General features: G+C 45.8%; 2 protein-coding genes across 3 annotated transcripts in view; one reads left to right on the top strand and one right to left on the bottom strand.

Annotated features, from left to right (window-relative positions):
- LOC309562133 (kelch-like protein 10) overlaps positions 1–21350 on the bottom strand; it is a gene marked incomplete at its 3' end in the record, with an annotated part of 516189 nt that overhangs the window by 99891 nt on the left and 394948 nt on the right. The window lies entirely within an intron of this gene.
- Positions 1–21350, top strand: part of LOC309562293 (rab GDP dissociation inhibitor alpha-like) — a 79830-nt gene that overhangs the window by 45201 nt on the left and 13279 nt on the right. The window contains exons 3-8 of one of the 2 annotated variants that reach the window (XM_082266430.1): positions 1264–1360; positions 1958–2092; positions 2341–2539; positions 6985–7116; positions 8551–8650; positions 16900–17071. In XM_082266430.1, coding sequence (XP_082122556.1) covers positions 1264–1360; positions 1958–2092; positions 2341–2539; positions 6985–7116; positions 8551–8650; positions 16900–17071 — 835 coding nt within the window. Of the gene's footprint in view, positions 1–1261; positions 1361–1957; positions 2093–2340; positions 2540–6984; positions 7117–8550; positions 8651–16899; positions 17072–21350 lie in introns of those variants that run through there. The other variant, XM_082266431.1, reaches the window with a different exon arrangement.

Below are 21350 nucleotides of genomic sequence, written 5' to 3'. Positions count from 1 at the left end.
AGCCTTTGAGGGACGGACAGAATGAAACCGCAGGGCAGTTAGTTCAAAATAAATTTTATTTGTTCTGGTTATAAATAAATGCAAGTAACAATTAAGGTTCAGACAGGGAAGTGCAGAGGTATGTGGTGCTTTACATTGAGTAATGGCGGTGATGCGGTAACCTATGTGATACATTAAACACAATAATAAAGTTATTAATAGTGAATGTGACCCAGTGGGGCTGACAAGCAAATAATGTTATGCATGGTGAACATATACACAATAATTATACAAACAATTAAACAAACAAACAGATGTCCAATGGGGGGGATGGCACTGTCAGGGTGATTCCGCTGGCCGATAGCCAAGTGTGGAGGTTATGTTACAAATAGTATGTAGGGAGGTGATGATGACAGTGTCAACCCTGCATGCATGAACTGTGTATGGCAGTACTGGCTACAGTGCACAGGTTCCTCCTATAGAGTAGTAGGTAAGCAAAGGAGGAATGGGAAACCGAGGATGGGCAGTGCAAAGGAGAGTATCCTGGCCAGGATTGTCACAAGAATATGAGCCAAAGGCTAGTTCAGGGAGGAGAGGGAGAGGGGGGGGAGGCAAGTAGCAAAGCACAGGAGACAGTTGCTAGTAGATCAGGGAGGGCCGGATGGCCCGGACATCCAGAAAGTTTAAGAAGTGGGGGGAAGGGGAAGGTACAGGGATCCTGGGGGGATAGTAAGTCAGCCCTTTATAGGGTAATTGCATAGTACCTCTAACCTGTGTGCTCAGATCGGCTGGTAACCGCCGCTTCTGCGAGCAGGATGTGTCCCTGGGGACCGAAGGGATGGATGAGTCTCCGCTTATTTCCACATAGCCTTTATCTCCACTCTGTTCATTTGACTCTCCCTGCCCTATATTCTGGAAGCTTCTTGCAGAAGCAGGTGAGAGAAACCAAACACACAGCTAGGAAACCCTGACCAGTCAAAAACAATCAATTACTGCCCCAGTGACTGCAGAAAAGTCAAAACTAAATTTTGCCTAGTAGCCTAACTAGGGGAAGGCCATATATCTATCTATCTATCTATCTATCTATCTATCTATCTATCTATCTATCTATCTATCTATCTATCTATCTATCTATCTATCTATCTATCTATCTATCTATCTATCTATCTATCTATCTATCTATCTATCTATCTATCTATCTATCTATCTATCTATCTCTCTATCTCTCTATCTATCTATCTATCCATCTATCTATCTGTTAATATCATTTTCTCTCCTCCCCAGCTTTATCGAAGATTTAATGTGATTGGTCCTCCAGAGCCAATGGGCAGAGGAAGAGAGTGGAATGTAGATCTGGTCCCCAAGTTTCTTATGGCCAATGGTAAGGAAATATGTTGCAGAATGAAGTAAACTCTGTTGTCTGACCTTCAAGACTTCTGAGGTCAATGATCACATTAGAATAGCCTTTCTCAACCATTTTAACATAGAGAAACCCTTGAAATTATGTTCAGGTCTCCGGGAACTTCTGTTAAAACCAATTTACCAGGGGTCAGTGAAAAATGCACTTTACTGTGGTGGTGATAAAGGGATAAAATGCCGCCCTTAAGGTGGTGGTCAGCACACAGCTCAAAGATCATTATGCCATGCCACTGGCTCTGCCAAGTGGTATTTTCCCCAGAACTATGTATGAACCATGAAATAGAAGGTCAATCAGGCACAGCTCAAGGAACATTTAGCAAACACTGGAAAAACCTTGGTTGAGAATGACTGCATGAGAATGAACCTATCAGGACAAATGTATTTGCACCATTGCTAAAGAAATATTAATCTCAGAAGTTATCTGAAGGCTGAAAATTGCTGTCAGGGGCAAAGACACATACCATGGGGGGAGGGGGGGGGGGTTGTTTAATCAGAAACTGGTGGATGATTCTTGATTGCTTTGCCTCTATGTGTCTGGTCCTTCTTCTGCTCCTGTTAGGACAGCTGGTGAAGATACTTTTATACACCGAAGTGACCCGATATATTGATTTCAAAGTGGTCGATGGAAGTTTTGTGTACAAATCTGGACGCATCCACAAGGTGCCCTGCACAGAGGAAGAGGCGCTGGTCTCGGGTGAGTTGGCATCTCCAGAAAAGTCTGACACCATTTCTGTTTGCATTTTTTTCCCCAACATTGTCCATTTTGTATTCCTGATACTAGTCAGGCACTCCACTTTATCTCATACTGGTTTACCAAAAAAATGGCTGCTGTAGTAGCATGTTGAGTCCAGAAAGGAAACCTTCCTTCATTTGGTACATTTGAGTAACCCTGGTTGTTTTTTCTTAGTTTTTATTAACCTCCTCTGCTTTGTTCATGTCTAGACTTATTGGGCATGTTTGAAAAAAGACGTTTCCGCAAATTCTTAGTCTTTGTGGTCAACTTCAACGAACACGATGTCAAGACCCACCAAGATATTGATCCCAGGAGGATGACTATGCGAGAAGTATACCGGAAATTCGACCTTGGCCCAGACGTCATTTCATTCACTGGACATGCTCTCGCCTTATACAGGAACGAAGAGTAAGTAAATTTCATTTTACCAAGGGTGACATAAAAAAGTGAGTGTAAAGCTGTTTTCAATTTAACCAACAGGATTTTAAATTCAGGAAAAAAGCTAAACACACAGCTTAGATTCCTACAGTATATGAAAACCGTATAGCCTGCAAACATTTCTTAGGATTTTGTGAAGCCACACAATTCACACCCCCCTGTCACAATTTATGATCAAAATGGGGACACCGCTGTCCACTACTATAACTTCCTGTGTCACCTTCCTGTTGGTTAGGCTATATGAGCGCATCATAATCATGCTGCTGAAGTCCTCCTTGTGCTCGTCTCCGCCTGTAAGCCATACAAATAGATGGCAACCAGCCCCAATTTATAACTAGCCTTTGCGGTAGGGTCGGCATGGAAGGGCAACGAATATCACAAACAAACAAAAATTTCCCAGCACACTGACCAGGTAGACTGCAAACAAAACAAATTCACCCTATCTAACAAATTCACGTTAAAAACTGAGGATTTATTTGCAGACATTTGCAAATATATGTGGAAGCTGCAGTGCAGCTCTTCTGTATACTGCGGTCCTAACTCTGTATTTTTGAGCATCTCTAGGTAGGAGCAGCATTTGGGCCCCTTTCACACAGGCGGACCGTTCAGATCTGCCTGTCAGTTTTTTTGGCGGATCTGAGCGGTCCCCCCCATGCATCCCTATGGGGCATCGGATGTCAGCGGAGACATGTCCGCTGACACCCAACACAATCCGATCCGTCAAATCTGGACGGATGGAAACCCTATTTTCCATCCGTCCAGCGGATCGGATGGGATGGGATGAGAACGGACCGACGGTCCGTTCCCATCCGATTTCCCCCATAGAGATGCATGGGGAACTGACAGCTGTGTCTCCGCACACAGCGCGGAGACACAGCTGTCATCCTCCTGCTCAGCGGAGGATCGGCGGATTGATCCCCCGCTGAGAAAAACGGAGTCCGTCCGACGGACAGTGTGTGTGAAAGAGCCCTTATAGTTGTGGATAAATTAAGGGCAGGTTTGCCTAGAGGGAGCCCATTCCTCCTTAACCTTCCTAGCGGTATTCCCGAGCGTGACTCGGGGTTAGATTTTACAGCCAAAAGCGGTAACCCCGAGCCACACTCGGGGTAGCGCTAGGAAGATCGCTGGATCCTGGTAGAGGTTTTACTTACCTTTTCTCTGGGATCCAGCAAAGTATGCGGGCGGTATGCGGCGGCGGAGCTTCCTCCCGATCGTCTGCGAGCCCCGGCTTCCGTCTCCGGCGACGTGACGTCCGCCGGGGGGTGGAACCGGTGGCAAATTCAAATGTAAGACACACCAAGCACACTGATACCATTCAAAATAAAAAAAAATCACATTACATTGCCCCCCAGTGCCCTTTCCTGCAGTTTTACTGTACATTTATGTATATATATATATATATATATATGTACAGTATATATATATATATATATATATATATATATATATATATATATATATAAATATACATATATATATATATATAAATATATATATATATATATATATACATATACATATATACATATATATATATATACATATATATGTATATATATATAAATATACATATATATATATATATATATATATATATATATATATATATATATATACATATATATATATATATATATATATATATATATATACACGTATACAGTATATATATATATATATATATATACGTAATTCTTGTGAATAAGCAGCCCAAACCAACTGTATACATTATATATATATATATACGTATACATAATATATGTATACATACATATATATATATATATATATATATATATATATATATATATATATATATATATATATATATATATATATAATGTATACAGTTGGTTTGGGCTGCTCATTCACAAGAATTACATGCAAAATAATGGTACCGCTTTCAGCACCTAAAATCCAAAAGAATCATACCGCTTTTTTTTTTAAAGCCCGTAGCGTGTGCAACACACTCAAAAGACTCCATCCGGTGCATAAAAAAGTGCACACACACAAAGTGAGAACACAAAAAAGCACAGGGTGTGCGAAAACGTATGGTCTTCCCTCCGAAGAGGTAGGACCCAAAACCTCGATCCCCCGGGGCGCAAGACCCCTGACAGGGATTTAAGGTACTTGTGGTCAGTCGGCCGAAACCAAACTGACCCCGTTCTTCAGGGGGACTGCCGAAACAGCCCACCCCAAGTAGTAAGTGGAGCTCCCACGAAGGGAGACCCCATGAGAGAGGGCGAACTAAGCCAAAAGGCCATATCCACCCCCTCCCAAGACTCAAGGCAGGGCCCGAGGACCCACACCCTACAAGTCGTGCAAATAAAGAATCATACCGCTAGGGAGGTTAAAGGCACAGGGACACATTGGACATTCAGCAAGAGCACAATGGCAGCTCAAGGTATCAAATGTGCCCCCACAACTCTGCTTATTGTGAACTTTAGATAGTGTCAATTTGGTTTGTTTGCAGGCTAGCTGGTAAGTGTCCTTCTGTAAGATGCCTAAACATATTCCCCTTCATCTCCATGTAGGCAGGTGCAGTCTACTTTCTCCACTGCAGGTGGCTCTCTTCCACAGCAGCACTGGAGAGGACATGGTCCCTCTATGGTTTGTTGGGTTACTGGGGAAGCTACCCATTGGAGGCTGTCGCCCCATGTGACTCTAGCAGCCATCTTGGATCAGGCAGATTTTTTTAAGGCTCTGCCTCTCTGGTTTGGTGCGCATTGTGCGAGTTGGTAAAGTAGGGACAGGTACCCTGCCTAGTGGGGACAGAACTAGCGGCGGGGAAAGGTTCCTGATGAGGAGGGAAAGCATAGGGCTCTCTACTTCTCTGGATATCTTTCTTCTTGGGCACAAGACAGCCAGGCCTTATTCTGCCTCTCCCTTCAGGCACTGTGCCCTGCTCTCTACACGCAGTTGGACCTGTGGGTGTTCTCGGCTGGGCTGCCTTCCCGTTTGGTTATTTATGAACTGTCTTTGAATTATTTCATACAAGTTTTTTCATCGCACTGAGGCTGTGTCAGTTATTGACGCCGAACCACGCTGCACCCCACCTACATCCAAATGCCTGAAATATGGCAGAATGACAGCACTGTGCAATGTAATCAAACCTTATTGGCTCATAGTTCAGAACTTCCAACTCTCAGCCTGATTATTGCTGTGTAGGGCATTGTGGCAAGAAAAAAAAATTAAAGATCAGTAGTATTTTATTATATACATTTAATGTTTTTTTTTTAATACTACACCTGGCCATCAAACCACTATATGGCCAAACGTATGTGGACATCCCTCCTAATGATTGAGTTCAGGTGTTTACATCGAAGGGTACTGTTAATGCTACAGCATACAAATACATTTTAGACAATCGTGCTCTTCCAATTTTGTGGTAACAGTTTGGTGAAGGTCCTTTTCTGTTCCAGCTTGCCTGTGCCCCTGCGTACAAAGCCAGTTCCATAAATACATGGTTTGATGAGGTGGATGTGGAGGAACTTGAGTGTTCTGCACAGAGCCCTGACCTCAACCCTACTGAACATCTTTGGTTTAAATCAGAACACTGGTTGAGAGCTAGGTCTTCTCATCCAACATCAATACCTGACCTCACAAATGTTCTTTTGGCAGAATGGGCACAAATTCCCCCCAGACACTCCAAAATTTCATGGAAAGCCTTCCTAGTAGAACAGAGGTTGGTCTTGCTGCAAAGAGGGGCCAACTCATTAACAATGGTCATGGTTTAAGAATGAATTGTTCAACCAGCTCTTTAGGGGCTGACTGGCAACTTTTGGCCCAGGGGGCAAGTACAAACCAGGGGCCCATGGTGCAGCGACTCGCCCCCCCCCCCTCCCACTCTCCCTCTTCCTGGCCTCCTCCTGACCCCCATTCCAGGCTGAAGTTCCGCTCCAGGTACTCTCCACTGAATCCAGGTTCCCCACCTGGCCAGCAGGGGGCAGTTGGGGGAGCTGGGACAACTCGGTCAGGGCTGACTGGGAGAGGAGAGTCTCCAATGGGGCATGGAACCGGCCTCTGCTCAGACACAGTTTACACCATTCATGCTGGGGGGGGGGGGGCTGTGCTTTTTTATTGTCTTCATCTCGCACTCAGTAGGTCAGCGCAGCGGTGGGGACTTTTTACTTCTCTTCACCGGAAAACATTTAGGCATGTCTGTGGCAGGAGCGGTGCAGCCTTTTTACTGGGCATGAAAGCAGCCTGGGGGCCAATTGCCCCTCTGCCCTCTGGGCCAGTCCTCCCCTGCAGCTCATATAGGTGTGATGGTCAGGTGGCCCCAAACTTTTAACTGTATAGCTTAGCAATACAATTTATTCTCACAGAGGACCCTTCATGATCTACATAGCTGCCTAATTGTAACCATTATTAAAAGGCATTTTAGCAGTATGTTTTTTTTTCCCTTTCTGCAGCTACTTGGATCACCCATGTCTGGAAACCATAAACCGAATTAAGTTATACTATGAGTCCCTAATTAAATACAGTAAAAGCCCTTACCTGTACCCTCTCTATGGTCTGGGGGAGCTGCCACAGGGATTTGCCAGGTATGAACATTTACTCCAAATCCTACGTGGATATGTTGGCAAAATAATATAAAATTGTGTATATAAGGAAAGTGTTTCATTTGGCATGAAATTCAGCTAAAACAGAAACTCATTGAGCTGCCCAGCTGAAATTTTAAGGGGTGGGAATTATTTAAGGTACTTTTGTTTATTAAACTTAGTGTTCTTTGTATTTGTGTTTTTATTTGTATTTATTTGTTTTGCATTTTTTTTTTTTTACTTTTTTCAACTTCTGTTTTATTTTCTGTAAAATAAAATGCAAATTAGGCTAATGATGGGGCAGTTTTGGTAAACAAAAAAAAAAAATAACGGAATTTTTGTAAAATCTTACCTGTAAAATTCCTTTCTCCTCCGACAGTCGCCGCCTCTTCAGTCAATAACCCCATTAGTGACGAATATGAAGAGGCGGCGACTGTCGGAGGACGTAAGAGAAATATATATTTTATGTCTTAAAAGAACAATAAAATATCTAGTTATCCTGCCAGAAATCCAGTGAGATCTTAACTTCTGTTGAAAGCTGACAATGCTGTCTCTGGTGCACTGGGATCCCAAGCAGTCAGAGACGGCGCTACCAGTAAGGCAAGCTAGGCAGCCGCCTAGGGCGCAACTTAGCAGGGGGCGCCAGTGGAGCCAGACCCGAGGTAAGTGACTTACCGTAAGTCACTGAAGGCGTTTTAACCAGTGGCGGCCGGCCCATCCATTAGGGGCACAGGGGTGCTGCCCCCCCCCAATCCATGCATCCAGCCCCCTAATCTACATGCAGGGCGCCGGTTGCACATGGATTCCAATGATGTTTTTTTTTTGAAGCATGTGATTAGAGCCAGAGGCTCTAATAGGCTTAAAAAAAGGGTGGGCTCGGGGCGCAGAGCACTATGCCCATGGCCAGGTTCATCTGCCCCCCTGACCAATGGAGCACCAGCCGCCACTGGTTTGCACCCCTACAGCAACTTGGGATGGGGGAGTGGCAATTTTTATTTTGCCTAGGGCGACAAAAATCCTTGCATCGGCCCTGCAAGCAGTGTTGTCAGCTCTGCCCAGTTCTCCTCGATTAAAGATCTCCTAATATACCTCAACCCTCCCTGTTACTCTATTCATACATTGATTTCTCTCCCAGCAAATTATTGCTGCAACCTTGACTCCCAAGAGCCTGCCACCCATGCACTGTGCGTGTCTGTGCGCTGGCAAAAGGTTCTTGTGAGATGTAGTTCTGGGGGAGTGTCTATGCCAATTGAATATGACCATTCAGCAGCTGCCCCTGAGATGGTATCACAGGGCCTGATAAATGCTGTTTCTTACTACAGGAGCAAGGTAAAGAATATTACTGATGTACCATGCTCTGCATGAGCAGAGGGAGTTTAAGGGGAATTTTAGGTCATGCCTTTACCAATCATTATGTTTCACACTTATCTCTCCTAGGCTGAGTGCTCTGTATGGAGGAATCTATATGCTCAACAAACCAGTAGATGAAATTTTGATGGAAAAGGGGAAAGTAGTTGGTGTGAAGTCTGAGGGAGAGGTAAGAATATGTCATCACCATTATATGATTCTAATTTCCCTTTGCTTTTTTCTGCTCGCCTTTTGGGACTAGAAAGAAGTCAACTCATTTTAAGAGAAATTGTTCCCTGCCATGGCTGATTTCCTTATGAATATAGCATTTGTAAGTTGCATATAGAAGAAAAGATTTCTTTATCTTCCATTGAGGGAAACAGGATTGTAGAACAGCCTGTGACATGTGATTATACTGCCACCTACAGGAAGTGGCAGTATAACCACATGTGACAGACCAGCCTTTCTTAAAGCCGTTGTAAACCCAAAAAGTAAAAAAAAAAAAAACCTGCAAGACAAAGGCATAATGAGCTAGTATGCATCGCATACTAGCTCATTATGTATTACTTACCTTAGAACGAAGCCCCGACACGGACCCCCGGACATCGCTGCGGGCACCGCCATGATCCCTCGCCGTCTCTTCCGGCTTCGGGGGCTCCGGCGCTGTGACTGGCCGGAGCCGCGATGACGTCACTCCCGCGCATGTGCGCGGGAGTGATTTTCCGGCAAGCTCCCGGCAAGCAAAACTGAAGGTCCCCCCGGACCTTCAGAGCGCATGCTCCGCTCGCGTGAGCGGCTGCATGCACTGCAAATATCTCCTATACCGTGCCGGTTTAGGAGATATTAATTATACCTACAGGTAAGCCTTATTATAGGCTTGCAAAAAAGGGGGAGAAATAAATGGACTTTGAGGGCACCGTAATAAAAAACATAACACTTTATTTGGGATAAGTATTAAAACCACAGAAGTGTATATCGACTGATCAACATGGACAATTTCATTGATCAGAGGATGCAAGTGATAGGTGAGTGGGGGGAACCTCACCACCTGGGACATACAGTGCAACAAACAATACAAGATTGCATTTAAATGATATACAAAAGAGAAATAGGGCGCTATACGCTGCACACAGACCGCACCACGGTGCAGGCAACGCAGAGCGTCCTGTACAATATAATAACAACTTCCAAAAGGAAATAGGACAATATATCCAATTGCTCTACATGTTTCGCCTGGTGTTCAGACTTCATCCGGAGCGGTTTGGAATATAAATTCTGTGTGGTAGGATACAATGGGATTAGTATAATAACATAACATCAGAAAAAAGGAACATTGATGTCGCAAATTGGGTATGTCCAAACGATTAACACATGTCGCCAGTTAGGACACAAGCTGGCAGATTGCTAGAGTGTTAACATCTAAAATAGTACAGCTGGCACAGGGGGGGGGGAGGAGATGGTATACTCCCCTCCAGTCAAGGTCAAACTGGGTGGGCTATAGATCACCGATTCAAGGGTCTCAGGAGTAGAGGGATCACTATGGGGAACAAGGGAGAAAGTAGCAAGACATAAAGGATCGTGTAGTCAGGTAACAATACCTACCCATAGGAAGATGTTGTTGGAGCCAACCAATAGGCACCAAAAATAATAGACCAATCTTGTAATGCGTAATCACGAGGGGTGATCTGTTGAGGTAGCTGGAGGAGCATGCGCTGCTTAGGGTCAGATTAAAAGGTAATCAGGTAGTCACAATATAGGGTATGCCTGTGATAGGGAGTAAGATGTCATAGAGCCAATTAAAGTAGCGGATGATGGCATCAAAAGATGTAACAGGGGGTAATTATAGCGACAAGTAGCAATGTACCCAAGCCAGGACATATCCCACGAAAATGGAGATGCAGAAAGCAAAAATAGCAGCATTAACGAAAAACGGCACCCACAGGGTTAGAGAGCCTTAATCAAGAAGGTAGATTAGATATATGGAACACCAACACCTGAAGAGTAAAGCCAAAAGGGAGGAAGTGTCAGATGTCTAGGGACAGAGGCCGTGAAAGGTGGCCGATGTCGGTATTAAAGCTAGTGTATACTCACCTGTTCCATACATAGCCAGACATAAGACATATAGTAAAATAGCAGGCAGTTCCTCCAGAACGAGAGAAGCTAGCAACAGATAGATAATTAGGGACTAGACTGGGACTCTAAATAGACATAGAGACGAAGTAAGGAGATAGGAATTACCACGCTTACCATGCAGTGCGTCCTCCAAATGCTCCTCAGGAACCCAGATCAGTGACCCCCGGATGGGGAATGACCACCATAACGGAGGCTGGATATCTGCCTCCTTTATAGCTCGATTGTTCCCGGGTCAGTGAGTCACCCGGAAGTGACGTCAATCTGACCCCGGCCGTCCCGCCCACGCATGCGCCGAGAAGCCGTGCGTAAGAGGGTAGGAAAACGCCGAGCTGGCAGAGCGTGGGGGGGGAAGGAGCCCACCAGAGACCCGAGGGTCTATTGGGCTCGTATGCCACATCAAAAGCCTCCATCAGGAAGCGTTTCAATGTGGCTCCCCGGCCGCATAGTGAAACCCAATATACTCGAGCATACCGTTGACAATGAAACAGCGCCACCCAGTGGAACCAAGACATAACAACATCCCCCAGTGGCAGCCGCATCTATAAAGAAAAACAAAAGGAAAAAAGATAGAAATGTGTAAATTGGATATCGGATACATAAATAGATGATGTTAAATATAGGGAGGTAGACACATAAGATTCCAGCCATGGCAAAAGCCCAACCATATGGGCGTCTGCAATGAGGGGGAACAACCTTGAAAGTGGAAAAATAAATGTCAAAAAGTGAGGGCGCAGGAAATGCGCACCGGGTCCAATGTACCATGTATGAATCGCAGGAATAGTCCAAGGAAGGAAAAGGAGGGGGAGAGGTATTAGGGAGGGAAAAGGAGGGAAAATGGTAAAATTACAAAAAGGATTTAAAGGACTGTGCCTCATTTAACCCCGGGCGGCAGGTGGCATTGAGGCGTAGGATCCAGAGTGCCTCACGTTGTAGGACACGTCTGTTCCAATCGCCTCCACGGGGGTCTTGGGGAATCACCTCTAGAATAAAAAAGTGTGCACACCGGTTATTAAATCTGTGGTGCAGGTCCAAATGTCTGGTGACAGGGGTGAGCATCTTCCCTTTAGAAGAACAGTATACATGGTCGTTAATACGACGTCTGAGTGGGCGTACAGTCTTCCCTACATAGAAGACCCCACAGTCGCAGTACATTAAGTAGATCACCCCTTGGGTATTGCAATCCGCTCGAAATGTTGGGAATAGGGTCTCGCCATTGGGTAACAAATATTGGGTGCCTTCAGCAACCCAGGGGCAGAAAGCACACTGATGGCATCTGAAAGTGCCCCTGTTCCTGGGGGGGGGTAATCTGGACGGTTGATAGAAACTGCTTGTCAAGCGGTCGCGCAAAGAGCGCGTGCGCCTGAAAGTCACCTGTGGGGTGGGATTAATGTGTTTGCGGACAATGGGGTCTTCACCGAGCATGTGCCAGTGTCTATTTAAAATACTTCTAAGTAGGCCTTGGTGGCTCGAGAACTCAGTGATGAGTCTGACAGTGGGTTGCTGTGGGGCCACATTGGGCTTATAAAGAAGTTCGGCCCTGTTTTTGGAGCGGGCACGATTATAAGCTTTACGCAATATACTTTTGCTGTACCCTCTCTGAAGGAGACGGGTACGAAGGAGGCCTGCTTGATGGTTGAAATCAGTAGTGAGCTTGCAATTACGCCTCAGCCTGATATATTGAGCATAGGGGATGCTACGTAGTAATGTAGGTGGATGCGCACTGGAGGCATGGAGAATAGTATTGCCTGAGGTCGGCTTACGGAATAGGTTGGTCACAACCTGGCCCTCCGAGTCCTTCATGATGGTCAGATCTAAAAAGTTGACCTCAGTAGGATGGAAAGAAAAAGTAAATTTCAAGTTGAACTCATTGATGTTGAGGAGTTCAATGAACTTGGTGAGGGTATTGGGAGAGCCTAACCACACAATTAGAACGTCGTCAATGTATCTAAGCCATAGTTGAATATGGCAGACATACTGAGTGTAAATTTCTTCAGAGAAGATGTAACGTTCCCACCCCCCCAGGTACAGGTTGGCGTAGGCAGGTGCACAGCAGGTGCCCATAGCCACCCCCTGTACCTGGAGGAAGTGGGAACCATTGAAGGAGAACCAATTGTGGGTAAGGACAAATGTTAGTAGTTTGAGAAGAAACCGATTGAAGGGCCAGGTATGACGATCCTGTTCGGAGAGGAAGGTACCTATCATCCCGACGCCCCGCTCGTGAGGGATGCTCGAGTACAGAGCCTCTACATCCAAAGTCACGAGCAGGGCGTCAGGAGGAAGGACCATACCCTCCAGGGTCCTCAGCAAGTCCACAGTATCCTTGATATAGGAGGGGAGACCCACTACATGTGGGAGTAGAAAGAAGTCGATAAAACGACTGGCGTGTTCGGTGAGGTTACCTATACCCGACACAATAGGACGCCCAGGAGGGCAATGTAAATTTTTGTGCGTCTTAGGGAGGGCGTAGAATGTCGCCTCCCTAGGGAGACGCACATTTAAATAATTATATGTGTCTTGGTCGATAATGCCATTCTGAAATGCTTCGCCAATAAGGGTTTTGTATTCCTCACCGAACCTGACAGTCGTGGAGCAGTTTATCCTCCTATACCACGAGGTGTTATTAAGTATGTCATAACACATTTGTTCATAACTTGCCTTAGTCATAAGAACTACGTTGCCCCCCTTGTCCGAGGCTTTGATCACTAAGTCTGGATGTCGTTGTAGGTTACGTAAAGCTTTATGTTGTTTCGATGTGAGATTACCACGGGAAGGTGGCAATTGACATCTATAGATATCACTGGCACAGGCTATCAGGAAGGCCCAAATCTTAGGGTTGGTATTAAGGTCAGGGAAGGCAGTGGATTTAGGTTTAAACTTCCTGTGGGTAGATGGAGGGGTCACCTCCAAAGGAGGTGGAGCAGCTGAAAGTAGGCCCGATGGGGGAGAAGAGGGGGCGCGTTCATTTTCCTCCAGAAGGAGGATCAAATCACGTAGAGCCATAAATTCTTTAATAGTGAACTTTTTTATCTGTTCAGAGAGTTCGCGCTCTTTATTCTGGCGGACGTGCTCCTGATCAAAGATGAACCTGTATGTCAGGTTGCGGCAAAATAGGTACAGATCCTTGATAGTGTTGTATCTATCTAATGGAGTAGTGGGGCAAAAAGTTAGGCCAAGTTCCAGCAGCTCCACCTCCTCGGGGGTAAGCACATACCCAGTCAGGTTGATGACAGAAAGGTTGGACTTTAGGTGGGAGGGATGGGGGGCTGACTCAGCTGAAAAAGGGAGGGTTGTGACCCTGGAAGATTAAAGTGGGAGTCCAGTGTAGTTTGTCTACTACCAGGCAATAAACCCAACGAAGAAGAAGGGTTAGAGACCCCTTGTTGGGGCAAAATGGGCCCCACCGCAGGGCTGGTGTTGTTGCCCAGTTGGCCCGTGTTGCTATCGGGAGGATTGCCATTATCTGCCAGGGTGGGTTGGAGCATCTGCAGTGCCCGGGCCGCAATGTTGCCCAGGTAAGGATCAGGGGCAGGACCCGAAGCATCCACAGGGCCCAAAGCACTAGAATGGCTGTTAGAGTGGGTAGACGGCTGTTTCTTGGCTGGTAGGCCAGACCGTTTGGCTGATTTGAATGGAGGATTGGGTGCAGCAGGTGGGCGATTGTGGAGACCATCGCGAGCCCTAGAACGGGTGAGCATGCGATTGGAAGTGCCAGACTGTTGTGAGGTATTAGAGAAGGACGATGAATCGGATTCACCGTCCGTCTCTCTGTGGTCAGAGGCCCTGGAACTAGATGTGGCATTGTAGGGTTGTCTAGGTCGTCTGGAACGAGATGGACCTTGCCAATGGTAGGCATAGCCTTCAGTGAAGGCCAACTTGTCCTTTACTTTTTTTGCTTATTATAGGCTTACCTGTAGGTAAAAGTGTAAAAAAACATGATACTACCGCTTTAAACTTTTTACCCCAGAGAATCCTTAAAATATTTCTCAGGGAACCCCTGCCTAAATTATTTTATTTGGGGTCAGTGGCAAGGATGTCCTTTATATTGGTGGTGTCACGGTCTACAGTGAGGCTCAGAGGCCAGTAGCTATAGCAGTGGAGCAGCACTCACGACAAGTGGGACGGGTATATAAGCAGGTCATCCTGGCTGATGATATGGGTTCACCTGAGGTGCAGGGTCTTTGTACTGGCCGGTATTTACCAGAGCTCTGGATGGTGGAGATGGGTTTTGCTACGTGTTAGTACCAGGGCACGGTCCTTAGGATCTCCAGGAGGTGAGCAGGCCGGGGTCCAGTAGCAGATAAGCAAGTAGAGATGAAGTACAAGCATAGTCAGGAAAAAAGCCAAAAGGTCAGTAACGAATGGTTGCAGGTTGGGATTAAGCAGAAGCATAGTGGAGGAACAAGCCAAGGGTTGGTAAAAAATGGTAGCGAAGATACGGACGGCAGCAGGAGAGACAAAAGCGAGATATTGGCTGGAAAGAGAACAATATTCTGATAAACATGAAGTGCAGAGACATGGCTTAAATCATGAAGTTCATGGAAGGAGAAAAGAGTTCAAGGTTCAAGACAAACAAGATTCAGGGCAGGATTATTCAAGGAACTGTCCAGGGAACTGTGCAGCATTACAGGTGGCTCAGCAAGCAGAGTCATTGCCAGTCCCTGTAGAGGCCCCAGGTTCAGGTTTAGGCCCTGACAGGTAAGTCAGTAGAAAGAATGCCCATCTCACAGTTGTAGTCAAAATGCCACTCTTACAAACAATGAAAAAGGCCATTGGTGTTGTGACACTAGCTCTGTCAAGAGGCTTTGGACACAGAATTATGCAGGCAGCATCACATGGGAGGTCAAGGAACCTCTGGAGGAACCCCAAAGTTCCATGGAACCCTGGTTGAGAATAGCTGTTACTAGTCTACAATCCAACATTCATTAATTTACTTCAGGGAAAAGATTTTATGGCAAGTACAAAAATCATATCTGCCCATCAGTTTAGGAAGGGATTCTTTATGGTAAGAATAGGTAAAGCAAACCTGTGCTTCACCCATGTGGTTAGGTTGCCGTCTGTATCCCTACATGGGCCCATGAGGTTACAAGGACTAACTGCTCTTCCTTTTAAAGTGGAACTTCAGTCTGAAAATTAATTTGTGATAGATGACTTCAGGCTGGCCCCTTTTGCAGGTATTGTAAAAAGGGTCAAAATAATTGCCTATACTGTTTAAAAATCCAATAATGCATGGTCTCATCCTGCTCTGCACATGCTCGATAGCTCTCTATTCTCTGCCATGTATCTAAAATCACAGCCACTAGAGGCCGATCTGCTGATGGTTTTAAGATTTACTGTTGCTGAAGGGGGAAGAAAGCAACAGGAATGACACAGTGTGCAAGGGGGGCACGTATTAGGAGAAACTCTGCTGCCAGGGAGACACAAAAAACTTAAACTTCAGTCCTGTAAAGCTTCTGTCAGCCTTCCTCACTAGCTGAGCAGAAACATACAATCAAGGCTGGAAATGTACCTATTTTAGATGACAAAGTGACATATAGTTTTGGGACCAAGTAGAGGGGGAGATTTTCCAATAAGGAAGTGACTGCTCTGAAGTTCAACAAAATGGCGGCCTCCAGCAAGAAGAAACAGGAGAAATGTTTGAGACAATTTACAGCACACACTTATTTTGATAGCATACCTGATAATGTAGAATGTATATTCTTTTGTTAAAGAACATTAATTGTTATCAAACTGTTATGGGTAAAGCTCTGCTGTAATTGCATTTTTATTCAACTTTTGCACAAGATACACTGTGCACTCTTAAGCCCCGTACACACGTACCGATTGTCGGCCCTAAATATTCGGCTGACGACCGATCGGCCGATTGTAGGCTTGTTAGTATGATGCTTCCGACAGCCGACAGCGCATTTTCGGCTGAACAGAATCTGTTGTGCAGGCATTAAAATTTTTGTTGGCCAACACCAGAACGGCCGATTGTTCCTCAGTCAGTACAGAATTCGGCCGACAATCAGCAGATTTGCAAGACTGGGCATGCTCAGAGAAGAAAAAACACACGGAAAGTTAACCATCACATGACATCACTTCTGCAGTCGGCTGTTGTTGGCCGACAAAATTTATGTGCAGTCTTTTGCACTTTTCAGCGGACAGGACATTCCTGGACAAAAGACGTGTGTATGAGGCATTAGTAGGTCTATTAGGCTTGAGTAGGAACTGGGACGGGAACTCCAGTAATATTTGTCACCATGGCCCTGTGATCTTCCTATTCTCACTTACCTGAAAGCTGTCAATATACTCTTTCTTCTCTTACAGATCGCTTACTGTAAGCAGCTCATCTGTGACCCCAGTTATGTTCCCGATCAAGTAAAGAAGGTGGGTCAGGTGATCAGAGTCATCTGCATCCTCAGCCATCCAATCAGGAACACAAATGAGTGCACGTCCTGCCAAATCATCATCCCCCAGACGCAGGTCAACAGGAAATCAGGTTAGACACAATGCATATCAATGTTATAAAGTGCCTATTATCTTAGGGTGACCCTGTCACTGGTGTGAAATAATCACCCTGTAAATGAGGTTAGGGGGTTAAAAAAAGTTAATTTGACTCACTTGTCTGGCACACGGTGACTCCAATCGTTGCTCTCTTGAAGAGCTATGGCTGCCACTGGCATGCAAGACTTCCAATAGTGACATAGTGGCCAGCAAGTGGAGCCACAGCACACAGAGGGATTTAGTTATCTGAATCACCTGGAAGTGTCAGATACCTGCAACAACTGTAGCTCTTGAATAGAAGGGAGATTGGTGTCTCTGCTCCCCTTGCTGTAAATAGAACTATTTTTGTGGAATACCTGTGACTTAAAGCCCATCTCCGAGGAAATGTTGTGCCCACCTCGTCTCTCCCCCTCAGCCCCCTCCTATCCATTCACAAAACCCTCGTCAACACCATTTACTACCTGAGTCTGCCATCACATGCCCTTGCTGGTGCCTCTTCTTGAAGTAGACACTGATGATCCAGCATTGAAGTAGAGACTGGTGATCCAGCACTGTAGTAGAGACTGGTGATCCAGCACTGCAGTAGAGACTGGTGATGCAGCACTGCAGTAGAGACTGGTGATCCAGCACTGCAGTAGAGACTGGTGATACAGCACTGAATTAGAGACTGGTGATTCAGCACTGCAGTAGAGACTGGTGACCCAGCACTGAATTAGAGACTGGTGATCCAGCACTGAAGTAGAGACTGGTGATCCAGCACTGAAGTAGAGACTGGTGATCCAGCACTGCAGTAGAGACTGGTGATCCAGCACTGCAGTAGAGACTGGTGATCCAGCACTGAAGTAGAGACTCGTGATCCAGCACTGCAGTAGAGACTGGTGATCCAACACTGAAGTAGAGACTCGTGATCCAGCACTGCAGTAGAGACTGGTGATACAGCACTGAAGTAGAGACTGGTGATTCAGCACTGCAGTAGAGACTGGTGACCCAGCACTGCAGTAGAGACTGGTGATACAGCACTGAAGTAGAGACTGGTGATTCAGCACTGCAGTAGAGACTGGTGACCCAGCACTGAATTAGAGACTGGTGATCCAGCACTGAAGTAGAGACTGGTGATCCAGCACTGAAGTAGAGACTGGTGATCCAGCACTGCAGTAGAGACTGGTGATCCAGCACTGCAGTAGAGACTGGTGATCCAGCACTGAAGTAGAGACTCGTGATCCAGCACTGCAGTAGAGACTGGTGATCCAGCACTGAAGTAGAGACTCGTGATCCAGCACTGCAGTAGAGACTGGTGATACAGCACTGAAGTAGAGACTGGTGATTCAGCACTGCAGTAGAGACTGGTGACCCAGCACTGAATTAGAGACTGGTGATCCAGCACTGAAGTAGAGACTGGTGATCCAGCACTGAAGTAGAGACTGGTGATCCAGCACTGCAGTAGAGACTGGTGATCCAGCACTGCAGTAGAGACTGGTGATCCAGCACTGAAGTAGAGACTCGTGATCCAGCACTGCAGTAGAGACTGGTGATCCAACACTGAAGTAGAGACTGGTGATCTAGCACTGCAGTAGAGACTGGTGATACAGCACTGAAGTAGAGTCTGGTGATCCAGCACTGCAGTAGAGACTGGTGATCCAGCACTGCAGTAGAGACTGGTGATCCAGCACTGAAGTAGAGACTGGTGATCCAGCACTGAAGTAGAGACTGGTGATCCAGCACTGAAGTAGAGACTGGTGATCCAGCACTGAAGTAGAAACTGGTGATCCAGCACTGAAGTAGAAACTGGTGACCCAGCACTGAAGTAGAGACTGGTGATCCAGCTCTGAAGTAGAGAATGGTGATCCAGCACTGCGAAGTAGAGACTGGTGATCCAGCACTGCAGTAGAGACTGGTGATCCAGCACTGCAGTAGAGACTGGTGATCCAGCACTGAAGTAGAGACTGGTGATCCAGCACTGCAGAAGAGACTGGTGATCCAGCACTGCAGTAGAGACTGGTGATCCAGCACTGAAGTAGAGACTGGTGATCCAGCACTGCAGTAGAGACTGGTGATCCAGCACTGAAGTAGAGACTGGTGATCCAGCACTGAAGTAGAGACTGGTGATCCAGCACTGTAGTAGAGACTGGTGATGCAGCACTGCATTAGAGACTGGTGATCCAGCACTGCAGTAGAGACTGGTGATCCAGCACTGCAGTAGAGACTGGTGATCCAGCACTGAAGCCAGGGATAACCAGTCCTATCGTTGTGACACTATTCTACAGCAAAGTTTTCTGACACTTCAAAGACTCAGGATATGGTGTGTCACATGACCATAGATTTAAACAAGTAAAAGGGGCTTTTAGGTATTTTTTTCTTTTTAATCCCACTAATTGTTAGATGGGGGAGCAGTTTGATTGCAATCTATTTCCTTTTTCTCCATGTGCACTGTAATAAACAGTTGTAGCATTAGCCATGGACAGTGTGCAGCACTATAATCCAGCAGTTGCATGGCAACTTCCTAGAACTAAATCAAATAGGCCTAAATGTGCTATTTGCTTTGAGTTTTTGTTATTGAATATTGGCCAAGTTGAATGGCCAAGGTGGAGAGGTAGGAGGATAACATCATGATTTCCACCTCAGCCAATCAGAGGAAGCCTTGTATGCATTAATAGAAAACACAAGGCTCCACATGAATGGTGGAGACACATTCAGGACGATTCAATTTACTTTATGCAGTGTAAGGGAAGTTCCCTGTACTGGTGCTGGACTACAGCACTACATACTGTATGTCGCTAATGCTACAATAGTATATTACAGGGGCCTCATCTTTATGTAAAGGAGATAGTTGGTTTGGGCCAGATTGGTACTAGTAAAGTTGGAACTCTCCTTTAAGTTATGGATACAATGGAGAAGGGTTACAACCTCTGCGAGGAAATTACCTTCCTGTTCTGTCTGACACCATGGATGCCAATTATCCCCGATTTGCTGGGACAGTCCTGCATTTTGGCCCTGTGTCCTACTGATGCTGTGTCCAGAGCCATGATCTGACCTGACAGCACCGACCTCATTTGAGTTACTGCGCATGCGCAGTAATCCAAGATAGGCATTAATTGCTGGGGCCGTGGGTGTGTAGGGCCCTACATATATTGGTGAGGAAAGTGGAAAGATAGCACTGGACCCAGTGCATTAAGTGGCCCAAAAAAGGTGCCGGTACTCTATTATGGCCTATACATTTTGTCGCCCCCACCCCACATCAGGGTCCGCACAGAGCACCCCCCCCTGGCCTAAGCTGGGACTCCGGAGCAGGGGGACTCACTGGTGGTGACTGATCTGGCTCTGGAGTGGGAAATATTCTTGGGGGGGGGGGGGCAATTGAGGGCACAGATGTCCAAAATGAGCGCACTGGTACGCTAAGGCTCACGGAGAGGTGGCGGTATGCTCAAGAGCTTTATTTGGAAGTGGCGGTCCTGAGTACCAGTGCATACCGGCCCACTTAAAGCACTGGCTGGACCCATAGGTTTCTTTTACTGTTATTGTTATCTTAAGGTATTGATGTTGTAAATTATCTGGTTCATGGGCAGGCAGCTTCTGCCCCTCTGAGAATCTCCACAGTCTCCTTGCCTTGTAGTGTAATGTAAGAGGGGTTGAAATTTAAGCGCCACGCCACTACTAAGAGGTCCAGATACAACTTTTTTCCATTAAAATTTGGGATACAGATCAAGAAATAGCCAACGTGTTTCAGGAGTCTACGCGCCCCCTTTATCAGGGATTGACTGGCAATCAAGTGAATAAACCAGTAGTGAACTGGACCTACAATGGTATTTATTCCAGTGTGAGTTGAAAGCACTGGCCTAATCAGCAGCTTGATCTCTACCCATAACCTTTAATGGAATAAAGTTGTATCTGGACCCCTACATATATTGGGGGCAAGCCTGCAGAGTGGACATGATGGGTTGTCCCTACAAATTTAAAGGTGGGGTCTGGGCAGGACCAACACATAAATTTGGTTCACCACAAATAGTGAGCATGCCTGATGCAAACAGTGGGTGGGGTTACCAGTGTTTCGGAAGACACCCATTATCTTGACAGGAAGTGAGGGGAATTTTACCCATTGGGAGACACCAGTAAATATTTCCAAAGTAAATAAGTCCAATTAAATATATTATATTTCGACCTGTTAAAAATAAAAAAAAATGATTATTTGAATAACTTACTGTATGCCACTTATTTAAAATATCCAATTTTTGCCAATAATAAGAGAGAATCCTACATTGAATATAAAGTTGTTTGTC

This window comes from Pelophylax lessonae (assembly GCF_965119305.1).
Source record: "Pelophylax lessonae genome assembly, chromosome: 8".
Taxonomy (NCBI): Eukaryota; Metazoa; Chordata; class Amphibia; order Anura; family Ranidae; genus Pelophylax; species Pelophylax lessonae.
The sequence above is the reverse complement of the archived record's forward strand: the minus strand, read 5'-3'. Positions and strand labels throughout refer to the sequence as shown.